At 42.7% G+C, this 27,759-nt stretch overlaps 1 protein-coding gene across 1 annotated transcript in view; it reads right to left on the bottom strand.

The window, feature by feature from the left end:
- The window catches only part of LOC122813733 (CD276 antigen-like), a 281,152-nt gene that overhangs the window by 67,863 nt on the left and 185,530 nt on the right, over window positions 1-27,759 (bottom strand). Inside the window, exon 4 of the mRNA XM_044086204.1 lies at window positions 26,035-26,322. Coding sequence (XP_043942139.1) covers window positions 26,035-26,322 — 288 coding nt within the window. The remainder of the gene's footprint in view (window positions 1-26,034; window positions 26,323-27,759) is intronic.

The raw sequence follows: 27,759 nt of genomic DNA, 5'->3' as shown, positions 1-27,759 counted from the left end.
CACATAACCATAGTGTTGTCTGTCTTTACCATTAGTTGTCCTGGAAGAATGTAGTCCTTGAAGGACGTCACAGCATTCTGTACAGCTAACATTTCTTTTTGATTGATATGTAGGCGCATTTGATTTGGATTCCATTTGCCCTGAATGCACTTCCCTGCCAGGTGAGCCCCCCATGCATAGTCTGATTCATCTGTAGTTAGGGTTTGGGCAGCAGGGTGTAGTATGAATGGTAGTCCCTTGTTTTGGTGGCAGGCCTCTGCCCACCATAGGAACTCCAGGCATAGGCAAGGTATGATATGAATCATTGTTTCCAGGCTGTGACAATGTTGACTCCACAGACTTTTTAGACACCACTGCAGTTTCCTCATATGCAGTCTTGCATGGAATTAGAAGAATGCAGGAGGCCATGAACCCCAAGGCTTGCAGTATTTGTCTTGCAGATAGCAGGGTTTTTGTAGCCACTTGTTTGAAGTAAGTTACCAAATGAATTTGTTTTTCTGGCGTGAGGAAGGCCATCTGGGCAGTTGTATTCAAGCTTGCACCCAGGAATGTAATCTGCTGACAGGGTGCCAGTTGTGCTTTCTTTTCGTTTATGGTGTAGCCCAGACAAATTAGAACCCCCCCCCCTTTTTACAAACGCCAGATGATTTAAAAGTATGCCCTGGTTTTCTGCCTGAATTAGACAATCGTCCAGGTTTGGATATATTTGAATATTTCTTTGCCTGTAAAATGCAATAACTGGAGCCAGGCACTTTGTGAATACCCTGGGCGCAGTAATCAAGCCAAAGGGCAGTGCACAGAACTGATAATGCAATTAGCCTGCTTTGAAGCGTAGGTATCTTCTGCAAGATTCCCTGATTGGGACGTGTAGGTATGCTTCTTTTAAATCTAGAGTTGCCAACTAGGCGTCTTTGCCTAGCATAGGAAGTAATTGGTGAAGAGTCAGCATCTTGAATTTTGGAATCTCCAGAAATGTGGTTAGAGTAGACAAGTCCAGGATTGGACGCCATGATTTCTCTTTTCTGGGTACCAGAAAGAGCATGGAGTAGAAACCTTGTCCCTTTCACTCTTCTGGTACCTGTTGAATAGCCCTCATGTTTAAGAGGGAAAGAACTTGTTTTTGAGCCTCTGCCCACTGGTTTGGAGGCAGGTCTGGCCACCCGTTTGGTGTTGGCAACGTGTGGAAATGAAATCTGTATCCCTGGGACACTATATTTAAAACCCATTTGTCCTGGGTTATGAGTTCCCATGAAGAGCAGTCTTTCCCCACAAAGGCGCGGTCAAAAGATAAGTGCTTGGGAATTTTAAAAGGAAGTCATTGAGACTGTTTACGATAGGGGGGTGTCTTGTTATTTCCAGATTTGGAAGTGGAGGCCCCCCACTGCTTAGTTCTGAGAGTCCTCTGGGACTGAAACCTGGGGGTTTTCTATGTCTGGGTTTGGCTTGAGAGGACCTGGAAGGGACTGGAAAGGACCAATTCTTAGTAGGCCAGTGCCTACTAAATCTTGGAGGTTGCACTTGTAAAAAATCTTTAACAGTTTGCATAGATTTAGCTTTATCTTCCATCTTTTTAAGAACTTCTTCAGTCTTATTGCCAAACAGGTGGTCCTGATTTAAAGGAGCATCCAACAGTTTAGCTTTAACATGATCAGGCAAAGATTACTCCTTAAGCCAAGCATGCCTTCTAAGCACAGACCCAGTAACAGCAGCCCTGCAGGAGGCCTTTAAAGAATCAAAACCACATTGCAAAGTATGTTTTCTAACTTGTTCAGCAGAATGCATTAAATCCTGTAAACGTTTATTTTCCACACAGTCAGGAATCAACATCATTTTCTGTTTAAGCAGTCCAATAATACGCTGTTGATATTTTAACATATGAAATTGGCAGTTTAAAGCTCTGATTGCCAAGGTTGCAGAAGTATAAACCTTTTTACCCCATCTATCCAGCACCCTGGAATCTCTATCTGAAGGGGTAGGATTTTTAGCAGTAGAAGCCTTAATGCCCTTGGGCCCCTGAGAAATAGTTTCTGGATCTGCAACAGAAAAGTAACTTGTGGGACTCAGGAACCCTGTAGTATCTGTCAGGTTTACTAGGAGCTGCAGGCAGGGAATCAGGGGCCAAACTGGATTCCGAGAACACATCATCAACAATGTCTAGTACATGAGGTATAGCCAAAGGCCTATGCTGAGGTAGAAGGAAATCCCTAAGCCTCGTCTTTGAATCAGAAAATTCCTGGCTTTCCCAGTGGAAATGCTCCCTTAAAGCATGCAAAGTTTCCCCAAAAGAAAAATCCTCAGGAGGGGAAGCAGAGGGAATGGAATCCTCTGCATCAGAATCCTCATAGGCAGGTATGGACAAATCCAGGTCATCAAAAGAGTCAGAAGAAACAGAATACTGAACAGAAGATTCATAATCAAGCTCAGTCCTATGGGGGGGGGGGTTGACTACCCCTGATTAGAGTAATTAGATCTTCTGCCATTTTTATCATTTGTTTTTTTGGCATAGAGGCGTGAGCATGCGGCCTGGGTGTCGTTTTTTTAGACATGGATCGAGATTTAGGCCTTTGGAATGAAGGTGGTGTCGATTTAATATGCAAGTCTGTAGGCCTGAGTACACCCCTCAGAAGCCGGTGCATGCACAGCAGCTCCGGACCCATCCAAGGTAAAGACATCCGTGGGTTCCATAGCTGATGTATCTCGCTGCATTCCGGACTCCGAATGGGTCTCAGTAGAGGCCTGCGAATCAGAAGTAGCGGGTATAAGGGGCTGCGAAAGCACCTCACGGTGTACCGGCAAACTGGTGACTGGCTTAGGAGAAGCATCGTCAGCAAGTTTGGACCTCGGCGGCCTGTCTCTGTCTTTATCTTTGCGTCTTTTCAGAATCACGGTAGTCGGAATGCTAACCGACATTTCTGGATAATTAAACAGAGAACCGAAATATTTAGAGGCAAAAATATACCAACGACAGATAGTGCGCTGATTAAATAAAGCACAAAACAGACAGCAAGGTATGTCATAGTCAGGGCCTAGGCAAGGAATACAGTACGAATGAAAATCTTTATGAGGTATTTTCTTTCCACAAGTAATGCAATTATTAACTTTTACTGACATCGGTAAGGAGCAAGAAAAAGTTTCCCAAATGGGGTGCTTAGCTTTAAGTTGAAGACTTTGGTTCTGAAACTCGAAAATGAAAATTTCAGGAGTCGGCTGACCGGCACTTGCGAACTGCTTCTGCTTCAGGTACCACGTGGCAAGAAAGACTGATAAAATGGTGTCGGCTGCATGTTTTATACCCCTGATGACCTGACGTCATGGAAGAAGGGACAGCAACCGACACAGGACCCAAGACTTTGTTAATCAGGCCGACTGAGGGCAACCTGCCAGCAGATTACCCAAATGTAATGACTGCAACAGTGAAACACGAAAAACATCTTTAATTTTCTTCTGGTGAAGCCATTCTTTTGTTGATTTGGATGTATGCTTGGGGTCATTGTAGTGTTGAAAGGTGAAATTCCTCTTCATCTTCAGCTTTCTAGCAGACGCCTGAAGGTTTTGGGCCAAAAGTGACTGGTATTAAATTGGAACTGTTCATAATTCCCTCCACCTTGACTAAAGCCCCAGTTCCAGCTGAAGAAAAGCAACCCAAAGCATGCTACTGCCACCACCATGCTTCACCGTGGGGATAGTGTTCTTTTGGTGAGGTGAAGTGTTTTTGCACCAAATGTACCTTTTGGAATTGTGGCCAAAAAGTTCAGCCTTGGTCTCATCAGACCATAAAACATTTTCCCACACGCTTTTGGGAGACTAGACGTATTTGTTTTGCAAGTTTTAGCCGGGCCTGGACATTTTTCTGCATAAGAAAATGCTTCTGTCTTGCAATCCTACCCCATAGTCCAGACATATGGAGAATATGGGAGATTGTTGTCACATGTAGTACACAACCAGTACTTGCCAGAAATTCCCGCAGCTCCTTCAGTATTGCTGTAGGTCTCTTGGCAGCCTCCCTGACCAGTTTACATCTTGTCTTTTCATCTCTTTTGGAGGGACGTCCAGTTCTTTGCAACATCACTGTTGTCCCATATTTTAGCCACTTTTTGATGACTGTCTTCACTGTGTTCCATGGTATATACAATGCTGTAGAAATTTTTTGTACCCTTCTCCTGACTGATAACTTTCAACAATGAGACCCCTTTGATTCTTTGAAAGCTCTCTGCGAACCATGGCTTTTGCTGTAGCAGGCAACTGAGTAAATGTCAGGAAAATCCTACTAGGACAGCTGAACTTTATTTTGGGTTATTCAGTCTCTAATTGATAGCAGGTGTGTACCCAAGAAGAATGAATATTGTAATCAAATTAAAAGATGCTTCAACAAAGTATTAGTTTAAGGGTGTGCAAACAAAAAGTACAGTTGTGTACACTTACCATAAATGTATATGTTTTGAGTGTATTCACTGTTGCAGTCCTTCCAAAATGGGTTATCCGGCTCCCGGTAGCCCTCAGTCGGCCCGAATACCAAAGTCCTTGGCATATGACATTGGCTGCCTTCGGCTGTAAACCCGATGTCAGGTATAAAGTAAGGCAGCCAATGCCATTTCCTCAAGTTTTTCTTGCCTTAACTGTCAGGAGCCCCCCCCCCCCCCCCCCCACAAAGAAGGCTAGACCAGCAGAGGAAAATCCCTGGAATCATATCATCCAGAAAGGAAAATCTAGTCTGTGCCTTGGGAAAAAAGGGGGAATGGAGGGAGGGAAACAAGGACTGCAACAGTGAATGCACTCTAATATCTACATTTTTGGTAAGTGTACACAACTGTACTATGTTCATCATGTTTCACTGTTGCAGTCCTTACAAAATGGGTTGATTCCCAAAGCCCAGGAAAAAAAAAAACAAAAGGGAGGAGGAACACGCACTATTTAAGGGTTGGTAAGGATGCCCTGCAAAACTGCAGTAGCAAAACCAGCCCTGGATTTAGAAAACAAAGGTAAATTGTAATGCTTTGTGAAAGTATGGACAGAAGTCCAAGTAGCTGCTTCCAGAGTGTCCTTAGGTACACCTCTCAAAAAAGCTGTTGAGGTAGAGGCTGCTCTAGTAGAATGGGTCCTACTACTCTGAGGAGGGACCTTACCATGCTGTAATTAAAAAAGTGAATACAATGAGCAATCCATTTAGAAATGGTCTGTTTAGAAATAGCTTTGCTTTGAGCTCCTGGAGCAAAACTGACCAACAACTGATCAGACTTCCGAAAAGGTTTAGTCCTGACCAGGTAAAATTTTACCTGCCTATGCACATCGAGAGTGCAAAATCTTTTCCCCTTTATTCTGAGGTTTAGAAAAGAAGGGAGGCAGGTGAATGGTTAAGAGTCAAGCTAGAAACCACCTTAAGCATAAAGGAGGGATTAGTTCGAAGAGATATCCGATCCGCATGGAAGATGAAAAAAGTTCTACTGCCATTAAGGCATGCAGCTCAGAAACCCTTCTAGCTGAAGTAATAGCCAAGAGAAAGGCAGGCTCATCATGGGTGGGAGGCTGGTATAATGGTTAAGGTGTTTACCTTACAGACAAAAGGTGCAGGGTTTGATTCTTACATGGGGTAATTGGCTAGGCTTAAAATGGCTCACAAGGGCAGTTAGCTTAGTACAAAACTATGATCTATGATCCTATGATCCAGGAGAGAAACTTTAAATCTGCAGAGGCAGCTGGTTCAAAAGGAGGCAGAGTAAGTTTCTCAAGTATAAAATTAAGATCCCAAGCAGGAGTAGGAGCCCTTCTGGGAAGTCTTAGATTGCTAGCTCCCCTTAGGAACTGTTTCATCAAGGGATGAGAGAAAATGGGTTGTTCAAAAGAACAATGAGCAAAAATTGCTGAAGCATGGGTCTTGACTGAAGAACAGGAAAGTCCACCATTAAGCAAGCCTGCTTGGTAATCAAGGATGAGAGGAAGAGAAGGCTGAGAAGAGTCTTCCCCTCTAGCCTGCATCCAAATGCAGAATCCTTTCCATTTATCTGCGCAAGACTTCCTGGTGCTAGGCCTCCTGGCCTCACGAAGAACCTCAACCACCTGTTGGGAAAGGTTTATATTATGAGCCAGGCTGCTAAATGCAGAGTTTGAAGATGAGGATGAAGAAATTTCCCTCCTTCCTGAACCAAGAGATCTGGTATCAGGGGAAGATGCCAAGGTTGGGAATGGGAGAAACTGCGAAGGAGTGGATACCAGCGCTGCCTGGGCCAGTCTGGAGCGGTGATAATAGCCCTTGGTTTTTTGTCCCTTATCTTTAACAGCACTCTGGGAAGAAGAGGCAGAGGAGGGAAGGCATAGATTGAGAGCTGTGTCCATGGGAAGGACAAGGCATCCACTCTCCAGGCTTTGTCGTGATTTTCCCTAGTGCAAAAGGTTAGAAGAAGGTGGTTGGTCGGAGATGAGAAGATATCCACCAGTGGAGTGCCCCAAAGCTGAATGCCCAAAAGCTGCCTTCCTGCGAACACTGGAAAATATGGAGATCTCTCCAAACACCATTATATTGGGTGACTTCAACTACCCAACCATAGACTGGGAGCATTACTCTAGCTCCAACACCCTAGCCCAAAGGTTCCTAGAATTTATAAACTCAAATGCTATGGAACAACTTGTTACCACTCCCACAAGAGGGGAAAACATACTGGACCTGATCATCACCAACATGGGGACTCTATGCTCCAGACCAAAAGTGTATCCCTCAATGGTAAGATCAGACCATAAACTAATCTCACTGGATATTCACATCCCGACCCCACCCCATGCCCAGAAAACCACAGTGAAAAACTTCTCTAAAGCAAATTTCACACTCCTCAAAACCGAGGTGGAATCCTTCAAAGCCCCCGGGCCTGTGGATAATACGGCCCAGACCACAAAATCCAACACCTTCAGGAATGCATGGATCATGCAATCCCAAATAAAACCAAGACCCAATCCTCCAAAGGCAAAAGTCCTGTCTGGTGGACCCCAGCCATAAACAAACTATACAATAGAAGGAGGAAGCTACTACATGACAGAGCAAAATCCCAAAAAGGGAAGGGATCTCTGATCAGTATTAGCAAAAAACTACGGGCACTCATAAAGTCTTCTAAGGCCAGCTTCGAGAGAAAAATTGCACAGGACACTAAGGATAATCACAAGGCTTTCTTTAGTTATGTTAGGAACCTGGGTGGGAATTCCCAGATATGCTCAGAATTAGTCCAAAATGACAAAAAATACACCAAACCCACAGACATTGCCAACATCCTAGCTGACAGGTTCAGCGCAAACTCCCCCCCCCTCTCCACCAAAAGGGCTAATATCTATCTCAGCAGAGTGCTGCCCCCCTGACATCTCAGATGCTCAGGTAAGAGCTGTCCTCTCCAAAGCAAGAAACACAGCATCAGTGGGACCAGACGGTGTCCCGGGCTGCGTCCTACATGAACTCCAAGAAGAGCTAAACCCAAACCGAAAACTACTGTTCAATCTCAGCCTTACTACAGGATATGTACCCAAAGAGTGGCGTACAGCAACAGTGGTCCCTCTCCACAAAGGTGGTGCCTCAACGGATCCTGGAAACTATTGCCCCATAAGACTCACTAGCTTGGTCTGCAAAGCTATGGAAAGTATCATCATGGACCTTATAAATAAAGATATTGAGGACCTACAGACACTGGATCCTACCCAGTTCGGCTTTGTTAAGGGCAGATCCTGCCTCTTAAACCCGGTCGATTTCTTTGAAACAGTCACCAAGGCCATTGACAAGGGGAAGGTGGTCCACACAGCCTACCTGGACCTCGCAAAAGCCTTCGATAAAATACCCCACTCGGGCATTATAGATAAGCTCACCAGCTTAAATATAAACCCCTATGTCACTAGATGGGTTGCAAACTGGCTCAAGGACAGAACCCACATGGTTAGAATAGCTGGAGCCATGTCAGACTCCAAACCAGTTACAAGTGGCGTCCTACAAGGCTCAGTCTTGGGACCTCTCTTGTTCGGTATATATTTCTCGGAGGTATAGGCCAACATGGAAGGACTGTGGCTGTCCAAATTCGCAGATGACTGCAAACTGGGCATCATAATAGACTCTCCAGCTGACACAAGCATCCTCCAAAAGGGCCTCATAGAAACAGACAACTGGTGCCAGAGCCACGGCCTCAAGCTAAGCCAAAAGTGTATAGTCATCCCCTTTGGCAAAAACAAAGTGCCCACAAATTACCACATAGGTGGTAATCCATTAAGTACAGAAGAAGTAATTAGGGACCTGGGGACCCAAGTTGATAGCAATCTCTCATTTGACAACCACGTGTTCAAAGTGGTTAGAAAAACATTTTATATAGCCCACCTAATCATGAAGGGATTCACATCTAGATCAGGAGGTCATCGTGCCTCTTTACTCATCCTCATCAGGCCCATAATTTAGTACAATGCCCCTTTTGGGATGTACCTTACCAGACACCTGCAGCAACTGGAAAGACCCCAAAAGTACCTCACCAAGAGGATCAAGGGGCTCAAACAGATGCCGTATGCTGCCCGGTTAAAGAAACTCCAGCTCTACTCAGTGGCATACCGCCTGCTCAGAGGCGATCTGTGCCTGACGTATAAAGCCATGTCCAACCCAGAATTAATGGACATGCTGCACCTCAGAAAATCCAAATCCCATCGAGCTACGCACTCGAGGGACTTAAACTTCAGCACTGAAATAAATAGGACATGCTGGAGGGACAGATTCATAACCCAGAGGCTCCCTTCACTCTGGAATAAAATCCCAGTCCAGGTTAGGCAGAGTCCCTCATTGACTGTCTTCAAGAGGAATCTTGATGAGTGGATGGGAGATCGTAGGTTTACCCCGGGTATCACTTCTGTGTCACTGTTAGACAGAGGCACAGTATACCAACCTCGAAAAAGGGCATAGCAAAATTAATTTAAAATGGGTGGCGAAAGCCATACACACTCTGGCTAGGCTTATAAATGCCCTAGGGCAGATAGCCTAGTATGAACCTATGAATGATGCGATGGAAGATGGTCCTGTTCAGTTGCCACTCGTGAGGATCCAGAACATATCTGCTCATCCGGTCTGTCAAGGTGTTGAGCCTTCCTGGAAGAAACTGGGCTATCAGATATATGCCCATGGAAGCTGCTATGGACCATAGTCTCATGCTTTGTCTACACAGGGGATAAGAATGAGTCCGTCTCTGCTTGTTGATGTACCACATGACTGTGGTGTTGTCTGTCCTGACCAAAAGAGTACCAGGAGAGAGTAGATGCTTGAAAGCCAGCAAGGCCTGCTGGACTGTTATTAATACCTTTAGATTTATGTGCAGATGAATCTGTTGATCACTTCAAGTCCCCTGTATGCATCTGCCCTCCAGATGTGCTCCCCATGCATAGTCTGAGGCATCTGTGGTGAGAGTCTGTCTGGCAGGAGGTGGACAAAAAGGCAGACCCTTGTTCTGTGAACAGGCTGTTGCCCACCAAAGAAACTCCATTTGCAGACAGGGAATCAGAGGAAGTATCAAGTCTAAATCCTGTGTGTGCTGACACCAAAGGTTCTTGAGGTACCACTGTATTTTCCTCATATGCAGTCTGGCATATGGAATCATCAGAATACATGAAGCCATGAATCCCAGGGCTTGCAGGAATTGCCTTGCAGAGAGTTGGGTCATGTTTGCCAAATTCTTGAAGTAAATTGAAAGATCTCTGTTTCTCTTGAGGGAGTAATACCATCTAGGCGGCTGTGTTCAGACTCGCTCCCAGGAATACAATCTCCCTGGTGGGTACCAATTGTGACTTCTTTTCATTGAGAGTGTAGCCCACAGAGATGAGAAGGTTCTTTACAAAAAGAAAATCCTGCCGAAGTTGCTCCAGAGAGTTTGTTTGAATGAGACAGTCGTCCAAGTAAGGATAAATCTGAATGTTTCTCTGCCTGCAAAAAGCAATGACTGGAGTCAGGTAAAAACTCTGGGAGCAGTAGATAAACCAAAGGGCAGTGCAGAAAATTGGAAGTGTTGCTTTCCAGCTCTGAAGCAAAGGAGCTGCCTGCAACTTTCCCTTATTGGGATGTGCAGATAAGCTTCTTTGAGATCCAAAGTCACCAGCCAGGAATCCTTGGTCAGCATTGGCAGTAACTGCTGAAGAGTGAGCATTTTGAACTTGTGAATTACCAGAAAAGTGTTTAGAATGGACAAATCCAGAATAGGATGCCAGGTGCTCCCTTTTTGGGTACCAGGAAAAGTCTTGAGTAGAAACCCTGGCCTATTTGATGTGCAGGAACTGGTTCTATTGCTCCCAGATTCTGTAAGAAAGAAATGTGTTTTTCTACCTCTGCCCTTTGATTTGGGGGGGTATATCTGGGTATCCTTGGTGGACAGGGAAGGTGTGAAAGTAAAACTTGTAATCTTGGGCTATTTTGAGTACCCATTTGTAGTCTGTGATGGTACACCATACATCTGCAAACTTGGCTAACCTTCCCCCCAAAGCAGAGGCAGGCATGGGAAGGCCAGAGTAATTGGGAATGCTTGCTTTGGGAAGGCTGCTTAGAACTCCCCGATTTAGAAGAGGAAGAATGCCATTGTTTAGCCTTTTGAGGGGCAGAGGTTTGACCCCTAGAAGACCTGAACCCCTAGACCTAGCGCAATTCTGCTTGCTAGGATCAGGAAAAGTCCAATTCTTGGAAGGGTAATGCCTACTAAAGTGAGGAGGTTGAACTTGTAGGAAATCCTTAACAGTTTGCATAGATTTAGCCTTGTCCTCTAACTTTTTCAACACCTCTTCAGGTTTGTTACCAAAAAGATTGTCTTTGTGCAAAGGTACATCCAGCAATTTTGATTGGACAGGTTCAGAAAGGGGCTGCTCTCTAAGCAAAGCATGTCTCCTAAGAACAGAACCAGTGGCTGCTGCTCTGCAGGAAGCCTCCAAAGTGTCAAAACCACAATGTAGAGAATGCTTAGTGACAAGAGTGGCAGAATTTAATAAATCTTGCATGTCCTTATTCTCCATCAGGGAAGGAACACCAGTAATTTTAGCCTTAATAGCCTCTAATATATGCTGCTGATACTAAAGACAATTAACTGACCTAATGGAAAGGGTGGTGGAGGTATTGACCTTTTTGCCCCACCTGTCCAAGGTCCTAGATTCCCTATCAGGGGGAACAGGATTTTTAGCTACAGTAGTTTTAACACCTTTAGGGCCTTGGGAAATAATCTCTGGATCAGCAGTAGGATTCTTGAAAAGAAACTGATGCGAATCAGGAACTCTATAATACTCGTCAGGTTTTTTGGGAGCAGGAGGGACAGAATTAGGAGTCAAAGAATTCTCCATGAAAACATCAACAACTTCCAAGACTGGAGGAATAGCCAGAGGCTTATGCTGTGGCAAATCCAAAAATTCCCTGATTCTTTTCTTAGACTGAGGAAAGTCCTGACTTTCCCATTTGAAATGCTCCCTAAGAGTATTCAGAGTATCTCCAAAAGAAACAACTTCTGGAGGGGAGGCAGAAGGGATAGATTCTTCAGCATCAGAATCCTCAAAACCAGAAAAAAGGTGAGAGTTTCCCTCTTCATCAGCAGAGATGCTAGAAACCTCATTGTCTGAAGTGGACAAAACATCAGGGGACAATTCCCTAACCGTCTTAGAAGGTGGAGGCTGAGAGCCTCAGATAAGAGTCAAAAGACCACTAGCCATTTTATTCATCTGAGACTGAGGCAAAAGAGGGGAGGTCGGCACCTGCTTTTGAGTAGTTTAGAGGCTGGAAGGTTTGATAGAATGCTGGAGGGACTCGGGAGGCCTAGCAACAGCAGAAGTCTGAAACAAGGTTGGTCTGGCTCTGGTCTCATGACGAAGAAAAGAGGCCTCAGAAGCCGGAGCCTGCTTAGCGGCTCCGGACCCATCTGAGACGGCAACTGATGGAGGGTCAGAAGATGAAGTGAAAGCCTGAGGCATGGAGGACTCAGACAAGGTCTCAGCAGAGGCCTGCAGCTGAACATCCGTAGACTGCAGGGGCTGAGAAAGTGCCTCACTGCCTACCGCTGGGCTGACAACCAATTTAACCGGAATGTCGTCGGTTGATTTGACCCTAAGCCTGTCGTGGTCTTTATCCTTTAGTTTCTTAGGCACATCTGAAGACGGAAGACCAGAGGACGCCATACCGACGAACTTAAGCCAAACTCCGAAATGCTTATACAAAATTTTAGCTCTACAGCGTATGGTACGCGGGTTGAAAGAAGCACAGAGATCACAATTAGGGACATCATGCTCAAGGCCCAAACAAGTTATACAGTAAGAATGAAAATCATGGTGCGAAATCTGTTTTCCACAGGCAAGACGGTTATTAACTTTATCTGACATTCGTTAAAGCAAGAAAAGAGGGTCCCCAACAGGGTATTTATCTGAGAATGTCTTCAACTTTAGCAGTCGGAATACAAAAAGAAGGTAATCGACCGACCAGCACTCATGCAGATTGCATCTGCTTCGGACTCTGCGGCAAGAAAGACTGAGGAAATGGTGTCGGCTGCCTTCCTTTATACCTGATGTCCTGTTTACAGCCGAAGGCAGCCAATGTCATATACCAAGTATTTTGGTATTCGGGCCAACTGAGGGCTACCGGGAACCGGATAACCCATTTTGTAAGGACTGCAGCAGTCAAACACGACGAACATCAAAGTATTAGTTTAAAGATGTGCACACTTATGCAACCAGTGTACAAAGTTAATATCCAGAAAGAAAAACTTAATCAAGCCTAGTCAGTATAATCACTGAGTGATACCACATTGTAGAATCTTGATTAAGTAAAACTGGTTTGTGAGTTTCAAAAGCTGCCAGCCTAATTAAACCTGCTTTCTGGGACAGAACACTGAGTGCTGGAATTTTGTGTGTGTGTGTATCATATATATCTTTTTTGTGTGGAGCTTCAACAGAATGACTCAACTCGTTCTATTTCTTTTTTTCCCTTATCTTTGGAGATCTATTTTTCTGTATCTAGAAAACAAATATTACCGAGACATGTCCTTAACGATCACAGTATGTTTTCTTTTCATTAGTCTTTTAAATTTCTCCATTTTCTCATCACCATCCATAGAACTTCTAAACCATATCAGGAATGGATGAGAAGAAATATAAATGCACAAAATTATTTAGTTATTAGTATTACACTAACACTCATTTCTTCCTTTTCTTAAATAATCATTACACATTAAATTAATTTATGCAATCAGTATAAATCAAAGAAAAAGTAGAGTCTGTATTTTAACTTATTATCTCCTTAACTAATTAAGGATTAATAAACCGGCCTAACATTACAATTAGTGATTTCCTTCAAATTATATATTTATACATACTATAAACTAAGCCCATCCCTAGAATTCAAGGAAGTCTCACCACTCATGATAATTGCCCAACAAAAGTTGGTTGATTAGCATGATACCTCATTATCATGTGAGTGAATCAAGTCAAAGTATAAAGCATTTATATCATATTTACAGCATTAAATTTAATATGGCTGGAGGAAGCATGTATGTCAGTTTGGAGGGGCGGTATAATTGAGTGTTTTAGGATTAGTAAATGTTTATAAAAAAATATTTAATTGCTAACCTGTAAAATAAAGAAGTTACGTACTCACCATAACGTTCCATCTGTGTTGTCCATTTTCATTCTTCCTCAACAAGTGGTTTCAGGTCCGATCCTTGGATCCGACTCAGTTGCTTTTACATCTCGTGGATACCTTAAACTCTCAAACTCGTCCCTTATCCAAAATGCTACAGTCCCTTTCCTTTCCTCAGATCCTCAGACTTTGTTTGCTGCCCTATATATATATATTACATATTTATGTGTGTGATTGTCTGTATACTTAATATCTATATATATCTACATATATCTACATATATCTATCTATATATATATATATATATATATATATATATGTGTGTGTGTGTATATATCCGAAATACTACAATGTCGAATTGTAAAATCTTGAGACTAGAAACTTGAAACTGCAGAACACTAAAACTTTAAAACATTGAGATTTACTTTACCGAACACAACCTTCTATCCCTTTAAATATTCTGAAAACTAATGTAATCAACATAGCACACATTACGTACAACGTAGTAGGAGCTGCAGTAAACGTCTATGGGACTGAATTATCCAAAAACATAAGTAACTGCTTTTTATTAAAACTATAAGATATAACATAAAAAGAAATATAAAAGTAAACAAACACTGCTGCTGTAGCTATTTATCGAACGTCTGCATATATATACTTAGAGATTCAGAAACTTATTTCAAGTATTTTGTTTTGTTTTACATTTTTGCAGGGGGCTATGCTCCCCTGCACCCCCTACATGGCCCACGCCCCCTGCAAATTAAATATATCAACTGTGAGATTGCAGTATATTAAGTAAATGGTCATATTTACCATTCTGCACAGCTTCACGTCCAGTATTATGAACTTCAGTAAAGTAAACCTCAATGCTTTCAAGTTTCAGTGCTGTGAACTTTCAGGTTTCTGGTCTTACAATTTTGCAATTCGACATTTTTGTATTTCGAAATTTGAAAGTAGATCTACATATATGTGTGTGTATATATATTTACACACACACATATATATATATATATATATATATTTATATGTGTGTGTGTGTGTATACAAAACACTATCTGGAGCTCAAACAGGAACTTTGGTTCCTGTCACCTCACTCTTCCAGAAGTCATAACTGAAAGGCAGGGGGCAGGAAGAGGGGAGTTCAGGAAGAATGAAAATGAACAACACAGAAGGAATGTTATGGTGAGTACATAACTTCATTATCTGATATCACTTTTCATTCATTCCTCAATATGTGGGACAGAGTCAACAGCTACCCTGGATGGACCCTAAGGAAGGATATTCCTGAATACTGTAAATCTTCTCCTCAAGACCAGATCTAACTTGTAATGAGTGATAAATGTATGAGGATTAGCCCAAGTTGCAGCTGCAAAGACATCGTCCATGGAAGACCTAGACAGAAATACTGATGAAGTTGCCATGGATCTGGTTGAATGAGCTTTTAAAGGTTTTTGCAATAACAGACCTCATTTGTCATAAACAAAGGAAATGCAATGTGTTAACCAGCTTGCTAAAGTTAATATGCTAACTGGTTTTCCCAGTCTTGTTTCCGAAAGAGACAAATAGTTGATCCGATTTTCTAATGTTTTGTTTTCTGTGAACATAGAAATGTAGCTGTCTATGGACATCCACTACATGCAACATGTATTTTCCCTTGTTAGAAAATTTTGGGAATAACACTGGGAGGTTGATGGATTGATTTACATTGGATCCTGATGCCACCTTAGAAAGAAAGGAAGGATTGGTTTGCAAGGCCACTCTATACTTATGAAAAATTAAGTAAGGAGGCTTAGACAATAATATCTGAAGTTCAGAAACTCTTTTAGCCAATGTAATATGTATCAGAAAAATAGTTTTCCAAGTTAAGAATTTTAAATCACATACAGCAGCTGGTTGAAATGCTGATTGAATCAAGGCTTGTAAAAATACATTCAAATCCTGCAGTAGAGTAAGATCTTTAAAAGGGGGTCTAAAAAGTTCCTTTAATAAATGCTTTACAAAGTCATGATGAAGCTAAAGCAGAATTGTCAACTCCTTTATGAAAATTTAAAATGGCAGCTAGTTGTCCCTTAACTGTTGAGGAACTGGCTCCTTCATTAAAGACAGAAGCCAGAAATTCAAGAACTTTAGGTACTGGTGCAGATAAAGGATCAATGTCATTTTCCTGTGCCCAAAAAACAAATCTTTTCCATTTACTTTTGTAAATTTTTCTAGTGGAGGTTTTGTGAGAAGACAAGTATGTGATAGGACAGGGCAGGAAATCTTGGATTGTCTGGCTATCAATGGAATTGGAGAAACCCTGCGGTCAGTTTTAGGCTCAAAATGTCTGGGTGAATCATGTCTGTTGGGTGTGACAGGAGGTCTGGAATTGGATCCAAAGCAGAGAAACTAGATGAGGCCAAATGAAGGGAAGCCAAATCTGATGAACCAAGTAAATTGCAGAGCTCTTCAATTGAGGTGCTTTCTGAAGAAACTTTGGAATAAAGGTGTTGGTGGGTAAATGTAAAGGAGACTGGGGGGCCAATCCTTTAGGACAGCATATCATGGTGACTGCCCCACTGGGGGAATCAGGGCAAAGAAGCTGCTGCACTTGTTGAGGGGAGATGCAAAGATGTCGCAGCACAGCTGGCCCCTTTGGCAGAATATCTTTTCTGCAATCATCTTAATGACAGACCACTTATGAAGTAACAAAATGGACCTGCTCAACTTCTGCTATCACCTTGGATTTCCCTGAAATGTGTGTTCTTATCAGAAAATGACTGGATAAGAATCACCCACTGCTACACTCTCACAGCTTCTCGACACAAGGGGCAATATCTGGTTCCTCCTTGTTTGTTGAGGTATCAAACAACTGACATTGTCTGCCTGAATCGCAATGGTCCCAGAAGGAAGAGTCTTGAAATGCCTGCAACCCAAGGAGCACTGCTCTCATTTCCAGGACACTGATATGCATGCTGGCTTCTTCTGAGGACCAACTGCCTTGGACAATCTTTCCCAAGAAGTGCCCCCCAAAGCATCCAAGATCACTATGACTTTGGGCTGAGGGAAAATAAATGGATGGCCTAGTAATATCTGGTCTGAAAGAATCCATCACCAAAGGAACTTTTTGTATGCTTGTGTTATAGTGATCTTGGTGGACTTTGGTTGATGTATTATGGACCATTAGCTAGCAAGATTTGCATGTGATATCATGCTAGTGGAACTAGAACTATCACTGCCAGCACTGATCTGAGTTATTTTTTGACTTGCAGACAAATAGTTTGTACCCTCAACAAGGGGAAAGAAGCTGTCATTGATATTGTGTTGAACAAGGCCCCTGTGAATTCTAGGGTTTGAGATGGCTCTAGTGGAAATTCATTGTGGTTGATTGTGATTCCTAGATGGGAACACGCCCATAGAGTACATAGTCTTGAGCTCTTATTAGAAGATGCCTGGTTGAAGCAGTTATGAGCCAGTTGTCGAGGTAATGAAACACCTGGAATCCCTGCAGTCTCAAGTGAGCTGCTACTACTGCCATACATTTGAACACCTTGGGGGCTGTGGTAAGACCAAACAGCAATACTCCGAATTGTTAATGACTGACTCCCAGCTGGAAGCATAGATGTCTTCTGGATCGCCTGTTTATTTTTGTGTGTTGGTACACTCCTGAAAATCTATTGAGCACATCCAGTCATCCTTGGGCAGAAATGGGAATATGGACTGCACTGTGACCATCCGGAATTTGTTGTACTGAACAGACCTGTTCAGATTGCTGAGATCCAAAATTAGTCTTTGGTTTCCTGTTTTCTTTGGCACTAAAATGAATCTTGCATATGTTCTGGACCCTTTTTGGTGTGGGTAGTCTTCTTGGATGAGTCTTTTTCTAGCAGCTGATGTATTTCTAGGGTTGCTGTATTCCTCTGATTGGGTAGAACATTGTAAATTTTATGTATGATTGGAGGAGGTTGGAAAAAGGGAATTATACAACATCTTGAAATAATCCTCTGCATCCAAGTGTCTTTTGTAATACCTAGCCAAGCTCTCTGATGTAGGGATAAATGACCCCTTAATACCTCGTGAGTCAGGCAATCAGGCCTCCTTTCAGGAGCACTGGCAGGGTCTGTCAGAAAAAGAATCTCTGGATCCTTGGCTCTGTAGGCCTCCTCTGCTACGTGGGCAACGTCTAACATTACAGTTCCCCACTCTGCCCCAGGGGAACCATCTCCACATGGATCATGGAAAGGACTTTGGGATTTCTTGAACCACATTTTTGACCACCTCATTGATTCCTAGAGAAGGTTCTTTGAGGAGCTGAAAAATGTACGTCCACTGCAGACAGGGTCTTTCCATCTTGCTCGCACCTGCAGAGTGCGTCTTTTACGTTGGAGCCAAAAGGCGAACTTCCATCAAAGGGGGCACTGATGAAGGAAGACTTGAAGGGCTCTGCGAAATCACACAAGTGCATCCAGTCATGTCTCCTAATAGAAATGCCTGAACCCACAGCTCTACAGGGTCCTTCCACTGCATGTGAAATTAGTCTCATGGAGGACTTAGAAATGGATTGTAGGGTCATCAACTGTAAGGCAAAAGAAGACTGTGCTTCAAGAGTTCTAGTCCTGGAGAGAGAAAGTACAGTTTTGTACCTACCATAAATGTAGATGTCCGATAGGTATGCATCTGCAGTCATCACATATGGGTTGTCCTGCCTCAGGCAGCCCTTCGGTCAGCCGGATTCCAAAGTCTGGGTCCGGCGTAGGCTGATGTCGCCCTCCCCCCGACGTCAGAGCGCCTGGGGTATAAAAGCATCAGCCGACGCCATCTTCCTCAGTGTTTCTTGCCCCAGATGCCAGGTGCCCTCAAAGGAAGGCTAAATTTGGAGAAATGCAATAAATTCCAAACATGCACAGAAAAATATATGCATATATATATAAATATATATATATATATATATATATATATATACATACATATATATATATATATATATATATATATATATATACATATATATATATATATATATATATATATATATATATATATATATATAAAACAAATACACCATAATAGATAACCCCAGCTAGCTATGAGAGTGGAAAGTACCCAATAAATACCCAAGAGGGGAAGGAGGGAGGGTAAACCTGACTGCAGATGCATACCTATCGGACATCTACATTTATGGTAGGTACAAAACTGTACTATGTCCTTCAAAGATGCATCTGCAGTCATCACATATGGGTAGAGTACCATAGCCATACCGGGGGTGGTGGATCTATGTAAAGGATGGTGTAGCTAAAATGCCCTGCAGGACTGCCGTAGCAAAGCCTGCTCTGGATCTAGAATATAAAGGTAAAGTGTAATGCTTGGAAAATGTATGCACGGAGCTCCACGTAGCAGCTTCTAAAATGTCCTTGGTAGCCACCCCTCTTAAGAAGGCTGTGGAGGTGGCTGTGGCTCTGGTGGAATGAGGTCTAATGTTAGCTGGCACAGTCTTTCCATGCAAGGAATAACAAAAACGTATGCAATTTCCTATCCATTTTGAAATTGTCTGTTTGGAAATTGCTTTTCCTTGTGCACCAGCAGCATATGCCACTAACAGCTGATCAGTTTTTCTGTAGTTTTTTGTTCTGTCCAAGTAGTAGCGCAACTGTCTGTGTATGTCCAGGGTGTGCATTAGTTTCTCTCCTTTGTTTTGTGGATTTGGAAAGAAGGTAGGCAGGTGAATAGCTTGGTTTAAAGAGACTCTGGATACCACCTTTGGCATAAATGAAGGATTGGTTCTCAATGAGACTCTGTCCTGATGAAAAATAAGAAATGGCTGTACTGCCATAAGGGCCTGTAACTCAGATACTCTTCTTGCTGAGGTTATGGCCAGAAGGAAGGCGGTCTTCCAAGACAGGAACTGTAGTTCTGCAGATGCTGCTGGTTCAAAGGGAGGCAGAGTTAGTTTTTCCAACACGAAGTTAAGGTCCCAAGTAGGTACTGGAGGTTTCCTTGGAGGACTGATGTTTTTAATTCCTCTTAGAAACTGCCTTAGGACAGGATGAGAAAAAACAGGTGGGTCAGTATTGTACTCTGCTGAAATTGCTGAAGCATGAATTTTAATGGAAGAGTAAGACAGGCCATTATGGAGCATTTCTGCCAAGTATTTAAGGATATGTGCCATGTTCATCACTGTCGCATCTAGGCCCTTTGTGGTGCTACAAGTGTGAAATCTTTTCCATTTTGCTGAATATGCCTTTCTTGTGGAAGGCCTGCGAGCTTCCATGATGATGTCCTTCACTCTCTTGGATAGCTTATCCTGAGTAGGAGTCAAGGTATTTTCCAGGCTGTTAGTTGCAAGGTTTTCAGGATGGAATGCAGAGTTTTGTAATTGTGCTGTGTCAGGAGAAGTGGCCATTGAGGAAGAGGCCATGGTTTCGTGCGTGACATGCTCTTTAACAGTGGGTACCAGTGCTGTCTTGGCCAGTCAGGAGCTATCAGAATCACTTTTGGCCGCTCTGTCCTGATCTTCAGTAAGACCTTGGTCATTAATGGAAGAGGTGGAAATGCATACACTGTTAGAGTTCTCCAGCTGAAAGATAGGGCGTCCACTTTCCATGCTTGTGGGTGGTATGTCCTTGAGCAGAATTTCTCCAGCTGATGATTGTGGGGGGAAGCAAAATGATCTATGTCTGGCCTTCCCCATGATTGTGTTATCTGTAGGAAGATGTCTGGGTGCAGCATCCATTCGTGTGCATCCATGATATTTCGGCTTAAGCTGTCCGCCAGTATATTGTCTTTTCCTGGCACAAACTGGGATTGCAGCTCTATATTGAGATTCAAGGAAAGTTCCCGTAGATTCATTGCCAGTCTGCAAAGAGGGTAGGAATGGGTGCCTCCTTGCTTGTTTATGTACCACATAACTGTGGTGTTGTCTGTCCTTATTAGCAGGTGGCCTTGATGCAGAAAGGGTATGAAGGCCTCGATTGCATGTATCACTGCCAGCATTTCCTTTTGGTTTATGTGCATGCGTAGCTCCTTTTGTGACCATAGTCCTTGAATACATCTGCCCTCCATGTGTGCTCCCCAACCGTGGTCTGAAGCGTCCGTTGTAATGGTTTGGCTGGCTATTGGTTTGCTGAAGGGCAGACCCCTGTTCAACTGGCTTGCTTGAGCCCACCACAGAAATTCCTTTTGGAGGCATGGAATGAGTGGGATCAAAGTTTCTAAGCTGTGACTGTGCTGAGTCCATAAGCTCCTTAGGTACCATTGTAGTTTTCTCATATGCAGCCTTGCTTGTGGAATCAGAAGAATGCAAGAAGCCATGTAACCCAGGGCCTGCAGGAATTTCCTTGCAGTTAGTTGAGTTTGCCTTGTCAGATTCTTGAAGTAATCTGGTAGTTGTCTTTGTTTTTCTTCTGTGAGAAAAGCCATTTGGGTGGTTGTGTCTAGATCCGCACCCAGAAAAGTTATTCTTTGGGATGGAACAAGTCTTGATTTGTGAATGTTGACTGTATATCCCAAGGCCTGTAGTAGGCGGATGGCATAATTCAAGTCCTTTAGCAAAGTTTGTTGGCTGTCCGCTTGTATAAGCCAGTCGTCCAGATATGGGTATATTTGAATCCCCTGAAGTCTGCAGTGTGCAATTACTGATGCCAGGCATTTCGTGAATACTCTGGGTGCAGTAGATAAGCCAAAGGGCAATGCTGAGAAATGATAATGCTCTGAACCTGCAAGAAATCTGAGGTGCCTTCTGCAACTTTGTCTGATACGGACATGCAGGTATGCCTCCTTGAGGTCTAGAGTCACCAGCCAAGACCCCTTGCCCAGCATGGGAAGGAGTTGCTGTAGAGTCAGCATTTTGAATTTTGGCACAATGAGATAAGTATTCAGTGCGGCCAAGTCGAGAATAGGCCTCCACTGATTTTCTTTTCTTGGAACAAGGAATAGTCTGGAGTAAAACCCTTGGCCTTGTTCTGAAAGAGGAACCTTTTCTATAGCTTTCATTTGTATTAAGTTGGAGATTTGTTTCAAAGCCTCTGCCCTTTGATTTGGTGGCAAGTCTGGCATGCCTTTTCTTTTTGGCAATGTGCGAAAATGGAACCTGTACCCTTTGTCTATTATTTGCAGTGTCCATTTGTCACTTGTAATACTGTGCCAATTTTCTGAATATAAGGAAAGCTTTCCGCCCAAAGGTGCTTCTAACTGAGCCCTGGTTGGCGGAGTCAAAGCAAAGTCATTGAGTCTGTCCTTGTGCAGCAGTTGAAGGTCCTGCACTACCTCTCTGGTTGGGAGGCTGCCATTGACGTCTTCTGTAGGAGCCTCTAGCTTGCCCTCTACCTCTGGCATGCCTGTTCTTGCCTCTCTGGAATCTTTCTGTGTCCAGAAAGGACCAATTCTTGGTAGGCCAATTTCTGCTGAATCTTGGTGGTTGGACTTGTAGAAAATCTTTGACTGTTTGTACAGATTTTGCTTTTTCCTCAAATTTCTTTAAGACCTCCTGAGCAGTGGAGCCAAATAACCTTTGCTTTTCCAGTGGAGCATCCAGAAGCTTAGCTTTAACATGGTCTGGCAGAGATTGTTCCTTCAGCCAAGCATGCCTACGTATGACTGCACCTGTCATAGCTGACCTACATGAAGCTTCCAATGCATCATAACCACACTGTAAGAAATGGTTGCTAACCTGCTGGGAGTTATGTACCAGATCCTGAAGGGATTTGCGATCTAGGGGTTCAGGAGAAGACAGTTTCTTATGCAATTCATCTAACAAATACTCTTGGTACTGTATCATATGAAATTGACAATTTAATGCCCTCATAGAAAGAGTAGCAGAAGTATACACTTTTTTACCCCATCTCTCTAAAGCCCTGGCCTCCCTTTCAGAGGGGAGTGGATTTTTAGAAGTTGTAGCTGCAACCCCTTTTGGGCCCTGGGAAATAGTTTCTGGATCAGCAGAGTGGGCCTTGTAAAGAAAAAGATGCGAGTCCGGGACCCTGTAGTACCTATCGGGTTTGGCAGGGGCCGGAGGAAGAGTGTCAGGGGTTATGCTAGACTCAGAGTACACATCATCAATGACAGTCAAAACAGGAGGAATAGCCAAAGGTCTATGCTGAGGTAAATGCAGAAAAGTTCTTAATCTTTTCCTTGAGTCAGAGAATTCCTGGCCCTGCCATTTGAAATGCTCTCTCATAGTGTGCAGGGTCTCTCCAAAGGATAATTCTTCAGGAGGGGAGGCCGAGGGGATTGATTCCTCTGCATCTGAATCCTCGTAGGCCGAAAAAACCTCCTCCTGGTAGTCCGAGAGAGCAGAGCCATCAGAGGCCTCCTCTGAGGAATGGGGATCAGAGGGCTCAACCCTGAGCCTTTTGTCTAGAGGGGGTTGAAAGCCTCTGTCTGGAAGGGGTTGAGAGCCCCTAATTAAGGAGATAAGGTCCTCTGCTAAAGTTAGAATCTGTGAACTGGTAGAGGGTCCCTGAGGAATAACCCTGGGAGGCAAAGTTTTTGTATGTTTAGCAGCTTTAGCCCTGGTGAAAGCCTTTATGGACATGGATGCAGGAGGCCTAGCTGCACCACGTGCTGGTGTAGTTTTGTTTAGAGGAATGGTGTCGGAAGTTTCCAAGACACCGGTTTCTGAGGAAAATTCAATAACCGACTCAGCAGGGGCCTCCGGGCGAGGTTGTCGGTTGAGTGGTTTTGGGTCGAAGTACCAGGACTCGTTTCAGCCGAGACCGAGACACCGCGTAAAGCCTGGCCGTGGTTTCAGCGAAACCGCAGCCCGGCGGTGTCGGTCCTTGTCCTTCCATTTCTTTATTAAATGTGAAGTCGGAGTCACCAATGGCATATTGTATGAAAACTAGCCCCAAAAATTCCTCTGGCGAACTCACCACGCGTCTAAGAGTCGTCGGTTGAAGGAAGCACAGGCTGAACAGGCGAGACGTAGTGGTCTGGGCCTAGGCAGGGAGGCAGTAAGAGTGGAAATCCTTATGAGGCATTTGTTTCCCACAAGTTAAACAATTATTAACTTTATCTGACATCGGCTGAGGCAAGAAAGAGTCCCCAACTGGGTACTTAGCTTTTGAAGTCTTCGGTAGCTGAATTACAGGAGCTGGCCGACCGCAATTTTTCCGAACTGCTTCTGCTTCGGCACCACGCCGCAAGAAAGACTGAGGAAGATGGCGTCGGCTGACGCTTTTTATACCCCAGGCGCCTCTGACTGGGAGGCGTTTATCAGCCGACGCCGGACCCAGACTTTGGAATCCGGCCGACCGAAGGGCTGCCTGAGGCAGGACAACCCATATGTGATGACTGCAGATGCATCCTTGAAGGACATTTTGAAAGTTCTTTAATCAAGTGAAGTGTGCCAGATAATTTAGAGACCTGAGTGCAAAGGTCGCCGAAGCATACACCCGCTTCCCAAGTCTGTCCATCGCCCTGGACTCACTGTTAGGAGAATGAACAGAGGAACTTTGATCTGCCAGCTCCTTCTTTGTGACTGCCACTACAACCATGGCATCTACAAGTGCTCCTTTGTTACAGAGCTCTCTATTGTTTGGTGGTGCTAGGATCCTATCTGTTCTCTTGCAGATTGGCTCTACCATATCAAGCACCTTCCAAGCCCACAGAGAGAAATAAGGTCAATGGGATCATCGGCAAAGGCCTCTTTTTGCATTCTAGGGACTTCTTCAGTGGGATGCTCCAGAGATATTTATACCCTGCTGGATAACCTGGAGACTTTTGGTTGGCTGTCCCTGTGGAGTTGAATGATGAGGCTCAAGGCACAAAGGCATCTGGGATCCAGAGGAGAGATCCGACAGGGGTGGAATAATTTGCCCTCTGGAACAGAACACTCTATTACCTTGAATGCAGAATGCTCTGGGAAAAAGGAAGTCAACAGAAAGAGGACATGCTTCCGGATCACTGGCTCCTCCAACCCCAAGGCAGACCACCCAAAGCATTAGCCAGAGCCAAGCTATTAAATGTTGAGGCTCTGAGGGGCACAGACAGCTCTGAACATTTCAGCAATGACTATCTCACAGTTTACTTTGTGATGATCAGAGCTTAAACAAAAGAAGCATAGGTCTTGTGCATCTGACAGTGGAGACGTTTGACCGCATTAATTACTGAAGTTTTTTCTTCATAATTATTAGCCTTTACCCACAAACTATAAGCAGAAAAAAAAAGAAAGAATTAGAATTTTTTTTATTATTTTATAAAGGGGAAAGAGAGAGTTTACTAATAATGGTAAAGTTTAAGGAAAACACCAGCAATGGTATTAAGAATACATTACAGAAGTGTAGGATAAGGGAGGAAAAATATTAATTAGTAGAATAGATAAGACTAAGAAAACATATTTTACAGAATTTCACTTCACTGTCCTAAAACGCGACAGCTCACAGCAACCACATCCATATGCATAAGGCAGCAAACGAGATCTGAGGAACAGAAAGGTACTGCAGCATTATGGGTGAGGAGGGCTCTGGCGCAGTATCACAGGCTGAAAAATTGAAAGCCCAGGTTGATCTGAGTTCCAAAACCACATGTTGAGGAATGAATGAAAACTGACAATGTCACATCAACAGTTTGACAGAGAAATGTGAGTTTTGTTTTTAGCCAATGACTACTTTACACTTCTGTGTTTGGAAGGTTATTTAAATGTTAATTTTCTAAAAAACATGGCTTGAAATTTTTATTTTTATATAAAAGCTTGTTTTCATGTATCCTTGTGCATGCAAACACATTTTTTATGCAAAAATAAAAGTTTATTTCATGCTTTAAACATGATTTTTAAACCTTTTAATAGAACAACAACAACCTTATCTCCAATTCCCTAAAATGTATATAAGTTATTTAAGGACATCATTAGTATTTACTTCCCAGAAATATGAACTGTTTCATATTACCAACAATGACATCATCTGTAGTCACTCAAAAGTGTTATGTGAGCTGTTTAGCCACCATACCAACAAACTCATCTTTCTACACCCAAAATTATGTGCAAACCTATAACGATATTATGAACTAAAATAATCTTCATCTATATTGGTTTACTATTAATTTAAACTATCTGAATACAATATCAACAATGACATTACATCCACTATTATTATTACTATTATATTAAGTCCAGAAATGCGTGTGAGCTGTTTCTGTACAGCACAACAAAGGCACCATCTCTAAATGCCTAGAAATATGTATGAACTCTGTGATTATTCATTTCCTCTCATTATGTAGTGACTCCTCTTATGAAAAACAAAGGTACAAATCCATTGTAACTGTAACCAGTTTATGCCTCATCATAGATACCCTGAAGAACTTATTATAGAACATCTCCTTGATGCCCTGCAGCAAAAGTCATACCAGGGCATTTCATGTTGCGTAAGCCTTCTATATCTACTTCCAAGATCACTGCGATATACAATACTGCCATCACTGAAAATTAGTTCTAAACTGCATATCAAAAATGACAAAGAAAGAAATGTAATTACCAATGACTGTGTGACAGGTCACTTTCTTTTCAAACAGATTAGTGTTGTGGCTGATTGTGCAACAAATGTGCACCTCCTCATTTAATGGTAATGATAAGTTACTGATGATCTGAAAGTTGCCCTCATTTGTCAGGATGTGTTCTGTTGACCCCTGCCACTGTAGTTCTGTGCCATTTCCATCAAACCATTGAACTTCACCTTTGGGGTAGCCATCCTGGGATCGACACTGCAGAACAAGTTCCTCCGCTTCTGTGTAGTGCTTAGTTATTTCAGGATCAGTGTACGGAGCTGCAGTAAGACAAAATCAATTTCAACTTTAGCAACACAACAGAACAAACCAGGTTAACATTTGACATGGTGCAGACATACAAAAAGGGGGAATCCAGCAAAAAAGGCTAACACTTATTCTTAAACTGTATATATATATATATATATATATATATATATATATATATATAAAAAACAAACAGCCATATAGACAGCTATATATATATATATATATATATATATATATATATATACATACATACATACACACACACACACACACACACACACACACACACACACACACACGTATATACCTACATACATGCACAGAAACAAATTGACACACACACACGCACATATATATACTGCAGGACATTTTGTCAGCTATCTTAGTTTGTCCGATAAAAACTAAATATTTTTAATATGAGATCTTACAAACACAATATGAAAGCCACAGAATGGAGAATAAATGTGTATAAAGAAATATACATTTATTTCTATTTATAATTTATTCTCTCTTCAAGTTTCCAGCTAGCAGAAGGGTGATTATATTGGTGACACATGCAAAAAAATGATACCATCCAAAGTAGCCTATCAACCTCAGCAATTCTTTCCCTAGCAATCCTTGGGTAACTTCTTCCAGAAGAAGAAGAATAAAGGGCTGGATAACCTACTTACCCAAATTGAGGACACCTGGCTCATGACTATTTAGCATCTTGTGTAAAAGTTCCACCTTTTGACAGCATTCAGTCACAGGCAAAAATCTGTTGCATTTCTCTACAATCACACAACAGCTGCTGCTGCCCTTATCAGCATATAATCAGCATGCTTGAAAAGTAGGTATGCCCAGCCAAAAATGTGGAAATCTAATTAGCATAAAAGCTAAATACCAGACAGCACATATTCCTATTTCCAGCAGAAGTGTGGCATACCAAGAAATTCTTGTAAAAAAATAAAAGTGACAAAATAAAGCACAGTATCAAATGCACAACATAAAATCTATAGACTTTAATGAACTGTATTGCAAATTCTACCACACAGACATTTGTTTTTCCTTCTGAAAAGGGAGATGTAACATGTGTCCTTTTCCTTTGAATGTTTGGTGTCATGAGCACGGTGCTCATGTAGTGTAAGGTGTACGTCCCCTACCTTTCAATCTTTGGTGTCACTCATACGGTGCTCTTGTAGTGTAAGATGTGCGTACACTTCCTTTAAATCTTTGGTGTCACCAAACGGGTGCTCATGTACTGTAAGATGCGCATCCTCTTAGTTTAAATCTTTGGTGTCACTCGTAGAGTGCCCATGTAGTGTAAGATGTGCGTCCTCTTCCTTTAAATTTTTGGTGTCACTTGTTTGATGCTCATGTACTGTAAGATGTACATCTTCCTTTAAATCTTTGGTGTCACTCGTTTGATGTTCATGTAGTGTAAGACATGTGTCCCTCTTCTTTTAAAT

This window comes from Protopterus annectens, chromosome 10.part0 (assembly GCF_019279795.1).
Source record: "Protopterus annectens isolate FY-2018-M chromosome 10.part0, PAN1.0, whole genome shotgun sequence".
Taxonomy (NCBI): Eukaryota; Metazoa; Chordata; order Ceratodontiformes; family Protopteridae; genus Protopterus; species Protopterus annectens.
Note: the sequence above shows the minus strand (reverse complement) of the source record. Positions and strands in the feature narration are given on the sequence as shown.